This window comes from Trichechus manatus, unplaced genomic scaffold (assembly GCF_000243295.1).
Source record: "Trichechus manatus latirostris isolate Lorelei unplaced genomic scaffold, TriManLat1.0 scaffold00257, whole genome shotgun sequence".
NCBI classification, from domain to species: domain Eukaryota; kingdom Metazoa; phylum Chordata; class Mammalia; order Sirenia; family Trichechidae; genus Trichechus; species Trichechus manatus.
In genome coordinates this window covers 55,473-71,857 of record NW_004444193.1, presented here as the reverse complement: position 1 = coordinate 71,857, position 16,385 = coordinate 55,473, and the positions used below count along the sequence as shown (strand labels likewise).

At 37.2% G+C, this 16,385-nt stretch overlaps 1 protein-coding gene across 4 annotated transcripts in view; it reads left to right on the top strand.

Moving 5' to 3' along the window:
• LOC105756932 (rho GTPase-activating protein 24-like) overlaps positions 1–16,141 on the top strand; it is a 382,387-nt gene extending 366,246 nt beyond the window's left edge. For 3 of the 4 annotated variants that reach the window (XM_023724708.1, XM_023724703.1, XM_023724705.1), the window contains exon 4: positions 14,281–16,141. In XM_023724708.1, coding sequence (XP_023580476.1) covers positions 14,281–14,426 — 146 coding nt within the window. In that variant the 3' untranslated portion in view covers positions 14,427–16,141. Of the gene's footprint in view, positions 1–9,372; positions 10,095–14,280 lie in introns of those variants that run through there. The other variant, XM_023724704.1, reaches the window with a different exon arrangement.
• The last annotated feature ends 244 nt before the right edge of the window (positions 16,142–16,385 follow it).

The window sequence follows — 16,385 nt, the reverse complement described above, 5'->3', positions numbered from 1 at the left end:
TGGAGGTGGTCTCTCCTCCTTATCTTCTGAAAGAGTTTGTGTAGGATAGTTGTTATTCCTTTCTTACATGATTGATAGAACCTGCTAGTAAAGTCATCTGGGCCTGGAGTGTTCTCTGGGGGAAGATTTTTAATTATAAATTCAATTTCTTTAGAAAATATAAAGTTATCCATATTTTCAGTTTCTTTTCATGTCAATTTTGTTAAATTCTGTCTTTCAAGGAATTTTCCATTTTATTTAATTTGTCTAATAATTGGCATAAAGCTGTTGATAGTACTATTTCCTTATTATCATCTTAATATTTGTAGGCTCTGTAGTAATGATATATCTTTCATTCCTGATATTAGAAATTTCTGTTTTTTCTTGATGAGTAGTTTACATATTTTATGAACTTTATTCTTTTTTAATTTAAAATGACCTTACAAAATAGATGTTATTATTCTAAAATTAAATTTGAGCAAAATCAGGCATAAAAGAGATTACATGAGCACATCCAATGTCACATATTGATAATTGTGAATTTGGAATTTAAAACCCAGAGCTATGTGGATTTAAATCCACTGTACTTCCACTGTGATATATTGCCCCTGCTAGCTGTTTCCACAGAAGAAAGATGTGACAGTTTGCTTCTGTAAAGGTTTACAGCTTAGGAAACTCTATGGAGCAGTTCTACTCTGTTCTCCAGGGTCCCTATGAGTCAGAATCAACTTGATGGCAGTGCGTGCTGGCTGCTTAGAGTAAACTTTTTTTTTTTTTTTAAGTATGCCTGCTCAAATGACTTCAAGCGAAAGGGCTCTTCCAAAGTAATGACTAAAGGTCTTCAGATGTATGCCAGGAATATTATTTCTTTATAATTTTATCCTGAAGTCATAGGTTAATTTAATTATTCCAAGGTGGCACATGCCTGTCATTTGGGAAGATAAATTGCTCATTTGTCCTTGTACCCAATATGGATTTTCTGAGGGCCATTGTTAGTGTCTCTTCTGTTGCTTTCCTGCAGTGACTACTACAGTTCTTTCTGTCAGAGCACGTAGGCTCTTTCTTAGCATCATAAGGTTCTATGGCACATTTCAGTTGCTTAACCAACTCCTGAATTACCTATAAGTGGAAGTTGCATAAATCGTACAGTGGGGAAGCTGGATGGGATCCTCAAGGTCTTGTAGTTAAACCCACGCATATTGAAAATGACCAATATAGTATTAATTAGGTTAAGAGACTTATCAATGACAATACAGCAAGTCAAGAACATGATTCCTTTCTATTAGAATATCTACCTTTACAGTAAGGCCCTTGGGTGGCACAAATGGTTTGTGTTCGACTACTAACCTAAAGGTTAGCAGTTCGAACACACCCAGTGGCACTATGGAAGAAAGGCCAGGCAATCTTCTTCTGTAAAGATTACGGTCAAGAAAACACAATGGAGCAGTTCTACTCTGCAGCATATAGGTTGCCATGAGTAAGAATTGACTAGACCAAAACAGATGCAGATGCCTTTGCAGTTATACTGGCAGTGTCTTGGAACATTAATTGCTTTCATAATAGAAAATAAAACAAACAAAAAACTTAAGTCTCTTAATTTTTCCATCTTTCAGAGTTAGTGGGAATCTTTGGAATCCAGTGTATATCTTAGAGATCCACCCTCTTTTTCATTCATAGGAGCTGCTGTTTGGTGGAAGAGTTTGACTTTGAGCTTCCTCAGCTCCTTGATTGGGAATTAGTGGCATATATAACAAATAAAAATATTTATGAATCACCCCCAAAGTGCAACTCACAATGCTCCACAGTATTCTCTAAACTAAATCTCTGTGTCAGAGATGTACTCATACATTTAAAAAATTATTATTATTTTATGGTAGTTTGATAATATGAAATACTATATTTCTTATAGACATACACACATACTCATAAGGAGATCAAGGAAAATGTTTTGGGATGACTAACTTGATAACAGTGTACATGTGAAGAATGTTGAAATGGCAGATATTTTGTTACATATATATTTACCACAATAAAAAGAAAAAAGAGTGACTGTTTCCTTCTCTTTACTCACATTTGTCACTGTCTTTTCCCACTTCTTCATATACACACTTGGCTTCAGCATTTCTCTGTAATCTCCCTTGTGTGAGTTGCCCAGGCTGGTGATCTTTCAACCTAGAGTACTATTCCTCTGTCTTTTCTTTCTGGAAATTGTTACCTCTTCTGAGATACTCTTCCTGACTCCGTCCCCTACCCTTTAGCTCCCACAGTATTCTGCTATGGCTCTTGTCACGTTGCATTTTCACTTACTACTTATTGGTCTTATTGGTGTATTTTCCTAGCTCAGCTAGACTGTAGCTCTTTGAATTATTCTTATGAATTATTATGTCATACTTCTTTGTATTATCCATGCCTAGCACAGTGCCTGACACATGAATCACAAATTTGGGGTTCAGTATTACTGTGGTCTTGTTCCAAAGAGGCATATATCCTGTATGAGGTAGTTGGTACATGGCTGTACACTACTGGTAATTTCAATGACCGAGCTGCTTATGCTCATTTATCTGCTTGTCCCTACGCTCTTATAATAGCCATGACCTTCGTGAGCTCCATCATTACATGCAAGTATGTTAAAGGATTGACCAACCTGTCATTCTAAGCATCGGGTAAGTAAATTGGAAACTAAAAAGACACAGGCAGGAGGACATGAATTGTTTGTCTTTCCCTTTTGGTAAAATATTCCAGGTTTTTGCTCTGCTCACATTATTCCACATTTACTTAGATGTCACAGTAAATTAGATGAATATTCAGGTGCTTTTTAAAGCTTTATTTATCTCAGATTCTTCATCCTTTGTTGACGTTTCAGCAGTCCCTTCACGTGATGGAGGCATACAGTCACGCTGACATTGAAGAAACATTTTGACATGTTAACGATTGGTTTATCCCCTTGCTTTCCCCTTTGCTCAAATCCTATTCTTTTTGTTCAAATATTGCCTGAGAAAATGAATAGTTTTAAAAAATTGCTTTGGATGTTCTTTATTTGCATCAGCTTTGAGTTTCAAAAGGATAGCTTCATAAGGTCTCAGGACCCAAAGTTTAAATTATAATAACAGCAACAAAAACAACAAAAGAGAACATATTTGTGTGTTCCATTCCTAAGAGTAGACGAAGAGTCCAATGGCAGTGACACAAATGGAAGAAACAGAGAGAGACAGAGACATTAGATGCCTGGGGGAGGGGTGAGATCCTGCCTAAGGGCTCCACCATCTGCTGCCCCCATCCCACTCCCTGAGCTAGGTCCATAGGAACAGAACTGAAAACATTGATCAATTTGGAAGAATCCAAAAGCAGAGGAACCTGTGCATCACTTCCTGTGCAGAATGTGTGGAGCCTGCAAAATTCACAACATTCTTTAAGTGCTCTGTATGGTGCCAGGTCATTTGAAATGTGTGTCTTGGTACCCGTTGCCATCCAGTCGATTCTGACTCACAGTGACCCTATAGGACAGAGTAGAACTGCCCCATAGGGTTTTGCTAGGCATGTCCAAAACAGTCTCCCAGGTTATCCCATGCCCTAAGTGCAACCAAGAGGGGAATGGAAGGAGCAGTGAGAGATCTTGAGAAATCCATGAATCAGGACAAGGAGGACCTAGCCACAGGATCTATGGAACGAAGTCCACAAAGAGACAGGGGTGAGGAAATTAGCATCACAGAGATACCCATGTGTGTAGAGGAGGATGTCCCCAGACCAGATTCCAACTCTCATCCACCAAGAACATAGAATCCCACGTGTCTGTTGAAATCAGATGAATCCCAGGATAATGAAGTCCCCAGTTAACCAAGATTAAGTTTCAGCTACCTGAAAGTATGAAAGAAATAAGGGAGTGGCATCTTATACACCTGACTTTTTAGACCAACATACATTCCTTCTCCCTAAATCATTTTTAAAACTTAAACCAATTACTTTTTTTTTTAATAATACACCTACTCCTCACTTATCAACTGTCTTGTTGTCTGACATTTTGCATTTATGGCAGTAGTAGAAAAATCTACCGTCTGACTATTTAGCGCATTAACAATGTATGTCTGGCAGCAATGAACACTTAGGTGCGAGGTGAGAGTAATGCTGGCTGTGATGGTTAAAGTTGTGTGTCAACTTGGCTAGGCCATGATTCTTGGTGGTTTGGCAGTTATGTAATGATGTAATTTGGCAGTTACGTAATGATGTAGTCATCTTCTATTTTTTGATCTGATGAGGTCATCCTCCACTTTCTCATAACACCGATTTTTGCATAACGACCTGGTCTTTGGAACCTAACCATGTTTATAAGTGAGGAATGGGTGTATTTTATTGTGCATTAGGCTGAAAGTTTACACAGCAAATCAGGTTCCCATTTAACAATTTTTATTCAGCTTGTTCCAATGTGTTAGCATTCTCATTATTTCCATTCTTTTTCTATTAATCTAGCTTCCCTGCCCCTCCTTACCTTTCATCTTTGTTTTAAGGTAAATGTTGACTGGTCTCATATAGATGATTAGTTAAGGGATTACAGTACTCATGGGTGATATTGTTTATTTTATAAGCCAGTCTATTATTTGGATGAACGGTGACTGCTGGGAGTGGCTTCAGTTCCACTTTTGAAAGGTATCTTAGGGCAATAGTCTTGGAGGTTCCTCTAGTCTCTATCAGTCCAGTAAGTCTGGCCTTTTTTAGGAATTTGAGTTTTGTTCTATATTTTTTCTCTCTTTCCATGTGGCACTTTCTATTGTGTCCCTGGTCAGAATGGTTGGTATTGGTAGCCAGGCATTGTTCTTCTGGTCTCAGGCTTGATGAGGCTGTAGTACATGTGGGCTATTAGTCCTGCAGACTAGTTTCTTCTTTGTGTCTTTGATTTCCTTCATTCTCTTATTCTAGATGAGTAGAGACCAATAGTTGTATCTTAGATGGCCACTTGCAAGCTTTTAAGACACCAGACACTACTTACCAAACTATGATGTAGGACATTATCTTTATGAACTATGCCATGCCAATTGACGGAGTTTGTCTTAGTCATCTAGTGCTGCTGTAACAGAAATACCGCAAGTGGATAGCTTCAACAGAGAGAAATTTATTCTCTCATAGTCCAGTAGCCTACAAGTCCAAATTCAGGGCATCAACTCCAGGGGAATGCTTTCTCTGTCGGCTCTGGAGAAAGGTCCGTGTCATCAATCTTCCCTTGGTCTGGGAGCATCTCAGAACAGGAACCTAAGGTCCAAAGGATGTGCTCTGCTTCTGGCACTGCTTTCTTGGTGGTGTGAGGCTCCCCTGTGTCTCTGCTTGCTTCTCTCTTTTATATCTCAAAAGAGATTGGATTAAGACACTATCTAATCTTTTAGACATCATCAGTATAACCTCATCACAGTGATAGAATTTACAACACATAAGGAGATCACATATAACCTCATCATAGTGATAGAGTTTACAACACATACGGAAATCACATCAGATTACACAATCACACAATACTGGGAATCATGACCTAGCCAAGTTGACAGATATTTTGGGGGGACACAATTCAATCCATGACAGAGTTGTTCCTTGAGACTATGCTCCTAAGCCTTCAAACCCAATAAACCAGTCCCACAAAGTGTTTATTTCTGGGAAGTATCTATAACTGTTCCCCTTATGTGCTTTATTATTTTATATATATATATGTGTGAATATATATGCAGCGCACACAAACCTGTATGTAATATGCCTTCAGATACACCTATACATGCACACCCATCTACTCACATGTGCCTTCCTATATACATATATACATACATATCTGCCTACGTAACCACACACATATTTTTGATTATGACTGTTGTTGCAAAATTGTATGCTATAGCATTTACCAAGATCGTCCCTTATTCTCGTGTACTTCTCGGTGTCTTCATTTATCTTAATCAGGTTGTACAGACTTCACCCATAAACCAAATACTTTTAGTTGCCAATTTTACTACAGCAAATTCTGGCATGGAAAAAAAATGGGCTTACAGTCGTGTATTTGTTTTTCTTTGAAATTGGACAAATTACAAGACTAGAAAGAAAAAGTGTCAGGTTTATCCTGCTTAGGTCTTGAGCATAGAGGTAAGAGGTAAGAATGAAAAGAGTAATCTTATAGGAGAATCTCCATTCAGGAGAGCTTAATAGGGCTTCAGATTTTAGTTTCTAGTTCATCTAAATTCTGATCTCTATGGACTATGTTCATCTGGTTTCTTTTTCCTCCTTACCTGTGCTATCTTAACGGACATAAAATAAATGCTGAAAGTTTGGTGAATTTCTCAAAAGGAGCATCGCTTGACCAAAAGTACCTTATAAAGTGAGCCCACACTGGAAATGAATGATTCTTACCCCAGTTCTTAAAGCTCAACTAAATAGCAGGCTCCACAGAGATCAAGAACAGAAAGGAAAAGCACTTGCTGGCTTTCCAAGGGATTTATAGTTTACTCAAAGGAGCAAAGATTACAATCAAAATTCAAACTTTCCAAGAACCCACCAGCTGCTCCATGAGAGAAAAGACCTGGCAATCTGCTCCCGTAAAGATTACAGCCCAGGAAACCCTATGGGGCAGTTCTACACTGTCATGTAGGGTTGTTATGAGTTGGAATCAACTCCACAGCACAGAACAACAACAGCAACAGCATGCCTATTCTGGACTTCTGATATTCATGGTAGGATCCCAGAAAACCTTGAGGGCATGGTGAAGTTAGTGCCTGCCATTTCAGTGCATTCTCTACAGAAGTTGTTGCCGGAAATTACGATTATACTCTTCCTGAGGTGCAGTGTTAAAGATACACCACAGTACCCTTTGAGAGGTCCTGTTAACCATCAGTATGGTTTTTTCCAAGACTACCAGATTCTTTCATCTTCTTGTTTATGGATCTAAGTAAGAATGCGTTACCCATTATCTGGGTTTCTGGCCTGTCTTCCAGTGTCCTGATTTTAAATATTCTTTCTTCTTGTCTTCTCTTAGTAAATATGTGGGTCTTAGATTTCATTTCTCAGGTGCAAAAATTACTTGAAGATCTTAAAATGCACAGTTCTGGGCTCCATGCCTAGCCAGTCTGATTCAGTTAGTCTGGTATGATGTCTCAGAATACGCATTTTACCAAATACTCCGAGTGATTCTGATGCAGGTGGTGCTTGGACCACACTTTGAAAAGCACTGCTTTAAATTGTCTAAATGTCTTCAGAGATATGACAATTCATTGGCATTATACGTTTCTCACACTGCCTTTTGCTCCCCATGTAACAGCAAAAATCATTCCTTGACACATCGTGTATCTTGATTTTGGCTTATGAAAATGGGCCATGTACCTATATCCTGGACCAAAACATTGAGAATTTTAGAATACAATTCAGAAGTCAAGACTGATTGTGTTTTGGCTGTCTTTAACTTTCTTGTATCAACTATTTGGGGGCAATTTACTTTTATTGAAATTTAGACCAATGGGATGTGAAAATGATTTTAATTTATACTTGAAATACAAGATTATATCTTTTTGCTTTTCCCAGAGTGAGATATTGCTTCTTCTAGCTTATTAGAGAACTGTTCTTTTCAACTGCAATCATAAAAACAGCTGCAGACTGTTGGTAGAATTTAAAAAGGAGAATTTAGGATATTTACAGTGTCTCTTTTAGAACTGGAAGCTGGACAACAAGCAGTCATCACATATGGGAAAGATTTACATTGCCTGAGTAGGCTCAAGTTTGATGTAGTATAAATGGCATTTTAAAGAGCTCCAGTTCCCCAGATTTTGCATGACTACAGTATATGCTCTTCTCTCTACTGAGAAATATGTTAGTCTGGGGAATATTGACTAAGCACTCTTCCATGCACTGTAGTCATAGCCTTTTGTTTTCAGCCAAGGTTTAGTGTGACTGCTGCACATGTGATTTCGCTGTTTATGAACTAGATTGGAAAAAATGAAAACCTGGTCTAAAAATAAATAAATTAGGCATTTAACCACTAATCAGCAAATATTTGTTCTTACTAAAGTCTGTAAGAACCAAATAGCAGGCTTATGAAATATCACTGATGGTCCAGTGCTGGTCAAAAGTCTGTTGTGTGCTTACACTTTTTAACCCAACAAAGGTATCACAAAAAGGAAGGAACTCTGTGAAATAATGTCTAAAGAAATTGCCTGGAAAAGCACATAGGATTAGAACTAACTGTCAAGATTTTGGGAATCTGTGCATGCCTCTTAATTTTTTTTTTTTTTCATAGTGGCCTAATAAGTTTCTTCAGTGTTAAAAATTCTGCTGCTGTAATATATTTAGGTAAAGCAGGAAGGCACATTTGAGGGTAAAGGTAGAAGGCAACTTACCTTCAATATCATAAAATATTGTTCTCTAGTGATGTAGTGATTGAGAGCTTGGCTACTAACCAAAGGGTTGGCAGTTCAAATCCCCCAGCTGCTCCCTGGAAACCTCATGGGGCAGTTCTACTCTATCCTATAGGGTCGCTATGAGTTGGAACCGACTGGACGGCACCTCACAACAACAACAACCAATAGTGATTAGAGTTTGAGACTCCAAAAAATTAATGATATATGTTAGAATACTTAGCTATCAGTTGTGTTCGCCAAATATTTCCAGTGCTCTGTTCTCTAGGCATGTAAGAGAATTACACTTTTTGCCTCCTTTGACATTAGTCACGACCATAACTTACTTTGGCCAATGAAAAATATACAGAAATGATGTGTCTCACTTTCAGGTAAAAGTTTTAGATGCCGCTATCCAGGCCATGATGTGCCCTTCCCACTGTTCTGGGATTGTGGAAGCACATATTGGGATACTTGATTGACTACGATGAGCTGAGGGCTCTGCTGATCGTCACTGGGCAAGTAGTGTAAGTTAGAAATAATCTTTGCTATGGGACTGTTTGTTACCGCAGCATAACTTAGCCTGTCTGGACTAGTGCAGATATAGACTTGGAGGCAGAAATTATTTCAAGTGTTTTGATAGGAAATGGAGATTTCCCAAGTAAAGATAGAGGTTGTCAATAATGTACAATTGTATAGCCATATAAGGAGCTTTAGAACCAACTTGAATGGAAAGAATTGCACTTGTTAGTTCAATCGTGCGTTTACGTTGGAGTTTTAAGGAGCTAAAAATTATATTGAAAAATATATATTCATGCATGTGTATAGTAGGAACTAGAAATGTACAATAAACTGTCTATGGTAGTGTCATTTGAAAATGCGAATGGGACTGGACAAAATGGAGAGTCTGTTTTTCTCTTTACACTATTAATTTTTTTTAGAATGAGCTTGTAACAATTTTATAGTTAAAATATCAATATGGTAAACTTAATTCTGTGCCCCAATAAAAAGTAAAATTTTGACAATTTTGAAAACTATCTTTCAGATAACATAATTATCAGAATTAAGAGAATTCAGAATATGCTGGCCCTGAGGGAACATCCTAAAATCAGGGACAAGGAAGGAAAATGGATATCACATGTCACCTCCACAAAAGCTGAAATCACACCACATGGTCCACTCATAGCATAGACTGCTTTAAAGAAACACAGTCAGTAACTGTAAATATTTTTTGAATATCCAATGAAGCCTCTTTAAGTGTGTTAGAGTATGTTCCAATTCTTGATTCGCTGCAAATTTCTCAAGTTCTCTCACTTCTTGTAGATGTTTCAAAAGCCTGTCTAAATCTTCAAAAAAAAAAAAATTTTTTTTTTCTGAAATTCAGTCTGTGGCTTCCCTTTTTCCTTGCTCTCCTGTTTAAATCCCTCTTCCTATTTCAGTCTACAGCCTCTCCTTTTTTTTTTCCTCCTTCTTTTTAAATCCCTCTTCCTATTTCTCTCCTTGATTTTCTCAGCTTTCTCTACCCATTACCCAGATTTTGTAAAACCAAAACCAAAAATGGAGCAGGTAGACTCTAAGTCTTTGTAGTGAAAAAGTCAAGAGTCAAAGACATAGTGCTCTGTAGGAATCAAGAAAAGGGGATACAATGTAAAAATGTAATAAACATTTTCTTTATTTTTTTCTATGTTTGACATAGTTATGAAGGAAAAACTTTCAAGGACTTACCAAAAAACAAAAACAAAACAAACAACAAAAAAAACCCCATTGCCGTGGAGTCAATTTCAACTCATGGCAACCCTATAGGATAGAGTAGAACTGCCCCATAGGGTTTCCAAGGAGCAGCTGGTGGATTCAAACTGCAGATCTTTTTTGGTTAGCAGCCAAGCTCTTCACCACTGTGCCATCAAGGCTTAGCCTTTGCTTATCGATACTAGTACCCCTTTGGTTGGGGGCAATGGTGGTTCAGTGGTAGAATTCTCATCTTCCATGTGGGAGACTTGGTTTTGAACCCTGGCCACTGTGCCTGATGTACACTTGACTACCACTTGACCATCAGTGGAGGCTTCTGTCTTGCTATGATACTGAACGGGTTTCAGGAGAGCTTCCAAACTAAGACAGACTAGGAAGAAAAGCCTGGCGATCTACTTCTGGTAATCAGCCAGTGGAAATCCTGTGGATCACAATGGTCAGACCTGCAACCAATCTTGTGGACAATGCAGAACTGAGCAAAATTTCGTGCAAAGGATCATCATGAGTTGAGAGCCAATTCAACGGCAGCTGATAAGAAAAACCCATTGGTTGCATCTCCTGTATAGTGAAAGCTCTTTTTTTTTTTTTAAATAAATATTATGGTTTCCCCTTTGAATGTATCTAGAAACAACTGAAAGATAAACCCTATACTCTGGCCTTCTATAGAGCATACCCCTCAGTGGTATTTTGAAAAGTGTCATGACAATTTACGGATAATGATCCAGAATGCTGTTTACTCAGGAAACACTTCCAATATGTCTTTCTTCTCCCACACTATTCCAGTTTGACTTTGTTTTCTTAGGAAATGTCTGATCACAAAGATGTGGTATATTTCCTGTTTTAGAATCCAAGACCATCGAGGTGACAGATTACAGTACAATTTGCAGCTCAGTCAGATCTCTGTTATGTACCACTGATGTACATCAACAAATTGCATCCATCAACTAATATTTGGACTTGTTTAACTCCTCTGTCATTATTTAATTAGGCTCAAAAATGTCCCTGCATGCAGGAAACGCACTGTTTTTCAGTGTTGAAGAAATTGTTGTTTAAATAGAGGAAGACTTTTCCCGGTCCCATAACTTAGAGACAGCATGATAAACAGAGTTAACAGATAAAAAAGAAGCAAAGTTAGCTTTCAGTTACATGACACCAATAAATTTTTCAAGAATGAAATTTTATGTTAGCAGGAGGTCATAAATGTTGCAGCATACACCATCCGCTGTTCCTACTTGCATGAACATGAAGTAGTGCAGTATGTGTTTGGCTAGATAGGAAGTTTATTGCACACAGTCAAGTCTGAAACACCCTTCAAGATGTATATTTAGGAAACTACCAGAAATACTTCTGATCACTCATTTACGATAAGTTCCTGTGATAAGGAATCCTTAAGAAAACAGAGTTGAGTATGTCTTATATCACCAGATCTTAAAGGGATTGTTTCTTAGAGATGTATGCTTTGATTTGGGGTCATGATTTTAAAATATTTGGTTTGGGAGGTTATTAAGCTCCCAAAACGTAGTCCAGACAAATGAAAATGGGGTTAGTTGAAATTGAAACCGTATTTCCCAGAGAATATTCAAAGGCTAGGATAGGCCCTCCTCTTTTAGATCTATTTATGACACCTGCCAAACTTTTTTCCATCACATTCCATTTTAAAATTCCATTTTTTTAAAAATGATGACCCTCAGTTTGTGCATGCTCTTTTTCTTAGATAAAACGTGATGGAATGAGATCAGGGTATTTCAGATCACAAAAAATATAAAGATCTGTGTGTAGATGCTTTGAAAAGAAAAAACGAATAGTCCCAAGTGTATTTTCTTCAATATTAACCCACTACCCATAGTGTGCTAGGTGTTGCCCAAGGCATTTATGAAAGAAACAATGGTTTCTTTTTGAGAATTTACGATTCATTGTAAGAATGTATAACATAAGAAAAGGAAATAAAATGACAGAGATATAAACAAGAAGATTTTAAAGGGAATTTATTGAGCCCTCACCTAAGAATAGGTAGCAATTTATTTAATAATATAATGATTAAGAAGAGTTAGCATATACTCGACATTTTCTTTAGAAGACAGTTTCCCTCATTCTCAGGAGAAAAGGCGCATCCAACAGATAAATGGGGGAAAAAACTTAAAAGTATATTATACAGAATAAAACCATACATTCTGTACCTTTGAGAAAAAAAATATTTTTTTCCTTTGTTTTCAACAGTAATGTGTATTTTCTATTACCTTTCCTGCTGTTTTTAGAATTGTTTGATACTACCAAAGAAACTATGTAGGTCCTTTGTAAAACAATTTACATCTGTCTTCCCTTGAAATAATGTGGTGAAGTGAAAAAGAGATACCATATCCATTCAAGATTATTTTGCTGATATTTTCAGCATTCTTTTTGTAACATTAGTTATGAAGGAAGTGGCATAATCAATAAAATCCAAAGAGAGAAAAAATAATCTCCAAATATATTTGTAGTATATGATGCTTTTAAAACATCCTTTCATCTTCAAAATATTACTGGAGATCCTTTTGTTTAAACATTATTTTGTTCATCTTAGAAAATTCCAACAGTATGATCTTTTAAATGAGTAACACTGAACCTATAAGAATGCTTGGTTCTCTTTTTCATTTCATCAGTTGCTTAGTGTTAAACCTTGCTCTGCAACAGATAAAATAAACATCCACCCTGATGCTCCTCTCAGTTTATCCCACTCAGAGAGCAGTCTGAGAGATGTAAAGATTGGGGGAAAGAAACATGCTTAATTAGCCGAAAATCCTTTTCAAGAGTAGTAGACTTAACACCTCAACATAAAGAAAACAAAAATCCTCACAACTGGATCGATAAGCAATATCATGATAAATGGAGAAAAGATTAAAGTTGTCAAGGATTTCATTTTCCTTGGAGCCACAATCAACACCTATGGAAGCAGCAGTCAAGAATTTAAAGGACATATTGCATTGGGCAAATCTGCTGCAAAAGACCTCTTTCAAGTGTTCAAAAGCAAAGATGTCACTTTAAGGACTAAGGTGTGCCTGGTGTTATCGATCGCCTCACGTGCATGCAAAGTTGGACATAGAATAAGGAAGACCAAAGTAGAATTGACACGTTTGAATTATGGTGTTGGTGAAGAATATTGAATACACCATGGACCGCCAAAAGAATGAACAAATCTGTCTTGTAAGAAGTACAGCCAGAATGCTCCTTAGAAGCAAGGATGGCGAGTTTCGTCTCACATACTTTGGACATGTTATCAGGAGGGATCAGTGCCTGGAGAAGGACGTCATGCTTGGTAAAGTAGAGGGTCTGCGAAAAAGAGGAAGACCGTCAATGATATGGATTAACACAGTGGCTGCAACAATGGGCTCAAGCATAACAACGATCATGAGGATGGCAGAGGACTGGGCAGTGTTGTGTTCGGTTGTGCACAGGGTCGCTATGAGTCGGAACCAATGGAGGGCACCTAACAACAACAACAACGGTAGACTCCAAGGAGCCACGATGGCACAATGGTTATATGCTGGGCTGCTAAATGAAAAATTGGTGCTTCATATCAACCCTGCAGCTCTTTAGGAGAAAGATCTTCTCCCTTAAAGGTTACAGCCAAGAAAACATTATGGGGAAGTTCTTCTCTGTCACATGGGGTTGCTCTAAGTCAGAATCAACTCGATGGCACCCAACAACAGATAATAGCCAGTTGCAAGGAAGCCCTACCAGGTAAACGGAAGGATGTTACCTCTTACTACCATATTTCCTCCATTCTACATTACAGTTTTTCACACATTAACATATTTGAAATTGGTATGTCTCAGAACTGACATGTACATTGATCTAGAAATTCTTTGGTTCATACAAAGCAATCAATGATACCACAGAAACAAGAAAATATGGTAATAACTGAATGACTTTTCTTCATCATTCTCTCTGTCTTGGCTCTATTTTCTATCCCCTTCCTCTCTAATTCTCTTTCACCCATTAAAAGACAATATGGTTTATTAGAAAGAACATGAGCTTTAGATTCGAACAAAATGGGTTTGAACTAGAATCCTAATTTTGGGCTACTTTGGCCCTTAGTTTTTTTTTTCTCCAAAGAAGATCAATAATGCCATCATTACAAGGCTGTTTTAATATCTAGGGAAATAGCAGTGTAAAGTTTCTAGCAGAAAGCGTAAGAACAATAAATGATCACTGCACCCTTTTCCAGCTGTTCTGGGCTACTATCAAGCTCTGGTTCTTCTACTGGACCTCCTTGTTTTATTTTCTATCATCTTACCTTCATTTGTTGTTGTGGACTTCAGTGAAAAAAAAAAAAGAAAACAAGCAAACAATAACAGAAACAAAAATTTTTAAAAAATCCTTCTTCTATGTATAGTGATATGAGACTAAGTTTGTAGATATGTTCTGAACTGAATGGAAAAGAAAATTGCATTCAATTCCTTTGTTTCTGACCAACAAAGGTCAAGATTCAAACATATAAAACTTCAGTTTAAAAAAAATAACCTTTCTTTGAAAACATGAAAAAGATTAAGATATGAATGTGTGAATTATTTTTAAATATCGTAAAAAATTTAGAGATGTAAATGGCAGAACCCAATCAAGTCACTTCTTTAAAAACGGTACATGAACCCCAGGAGAGTCATCAAATCTCTGTCACATTCAACCCTCTCCCTGCCTTCAAAATTCAATGGCAAGACTTCTCAAATATTTTTTTTTTTTTTTTTTAAAGGAGAAGACAGGACAAGGAAAGGAAATGGAGTGTTTTTACTCTTAGCCATATAATGGTGTTTGTCCCTTTTATAGAAATCATAGAAACACAGGGTTTGGACTGAAGTCCTTAAAGTCTAGCAACTCCTTACACCCACACTTTGTTGATAGCAGAAACTCTAAACTTATAAGTAGAAGTTTGACACACTTCTTGTTGAAGTTTTAGTCGCTTTTTCTTTAAGTTTTGAAATATTTAATGATTTGACTTCCGTAGCTGATTCTATCCAGAATATTTCAGCTTGTTGTCATTTTAGTTCATTAGAAATATATAGGTAAGCAACAATTACTGATCGTTGTTGTTGTTGTTAGCTGCTTTCAAGTCACCCCTGACTCATGGTGACCCCATGTGTAACAGTACTGAACTGCTCCATAGGTTTTTTTTGGCTGTAATCTTTACGGAAGCACATCAGCAGGCCTTCCTTCTGTGGAGCTGCTGGGTGGGTTCGAACTGCCAACCTTGAGGTTAGCAGCTGATGGCAAACTGCTTGCACCACTTGGGCTCCTTGAGCAACAATTATTGATCAGTCATATCCAGATTACTGTAGTCTTCGTTGTTTTGGACAGTCAGGATCTGAAATAAGGCTATTTATTTTCTACGAGTGTGACTTTTAGGGACTGTCCAGATTTTGTTATTTTTGCATTTTAAATTTGACTACACAATTGACACCTATTCCAAAAATAGGAAAGAAGTATTTAGTTAATATAGAATGGTGGAAAAAATCAACGAAGAACATAAAATTAAAAATAATAATAAAAACACTAAAGAAAATTTAAAAAATAACTTGTGGTATTTCCCTGCTTAAGGGTACTCAATTTCCTATATCTACATATTACAGTAAACTTGCCTTCACCCCTTTCACGTCTTTCCTGGATACTCTCTGGATCAATGTAAGTGCATTAACCACTTAATGTTTACTTAATTACATTGATTCACCATCAGAGAGTGATTGTCAATTCCTTGGGAAAAGGGCTGTCCACTGGTTATGGTGAGGTATGCTGCATAAGACTTGTGACTCATAATAAAGTACTGAATCAAAGTGATGAAATCTACTCATAGTTTACTTTTCCTATAATTTAGAGCAAATTCCAGGTTATCACTATACTATTACTCCTGAGTAGCTGAAGGGAAAAAAAAAAAAGCTTATTAGAATTAGAATTGAGTCTGTATTTATACAGCTTCTAAGACAATTTTCTCTATATTTACCCTTCTATTAATTTTTAAAGGAGAGCCCTGGTGTTGCAATGGTCGAGCACTCGGCTGCTAACTGAAAGGTTGGCAGTTCTAACCCACCCAGAGGCTCCATGGGAGAAAGATCTGACAATCTGCTTCCATAAAGATTACAGCCTGGAAAACCCTTTGGGCCAGTTCTACTTTGTCACATGGGATTGCTATGAGTTGAAAATTGATTTGACGGCACCTAACAACAACAATAATTTATTTTTATAGAGATTTTATTTGCATCAGAACTTTTTCACCTCCAGCTATAAAAACCCAACTATAGCCAACATCACATAAAAAAATAGAATTTATTAGACTGTAAAAAC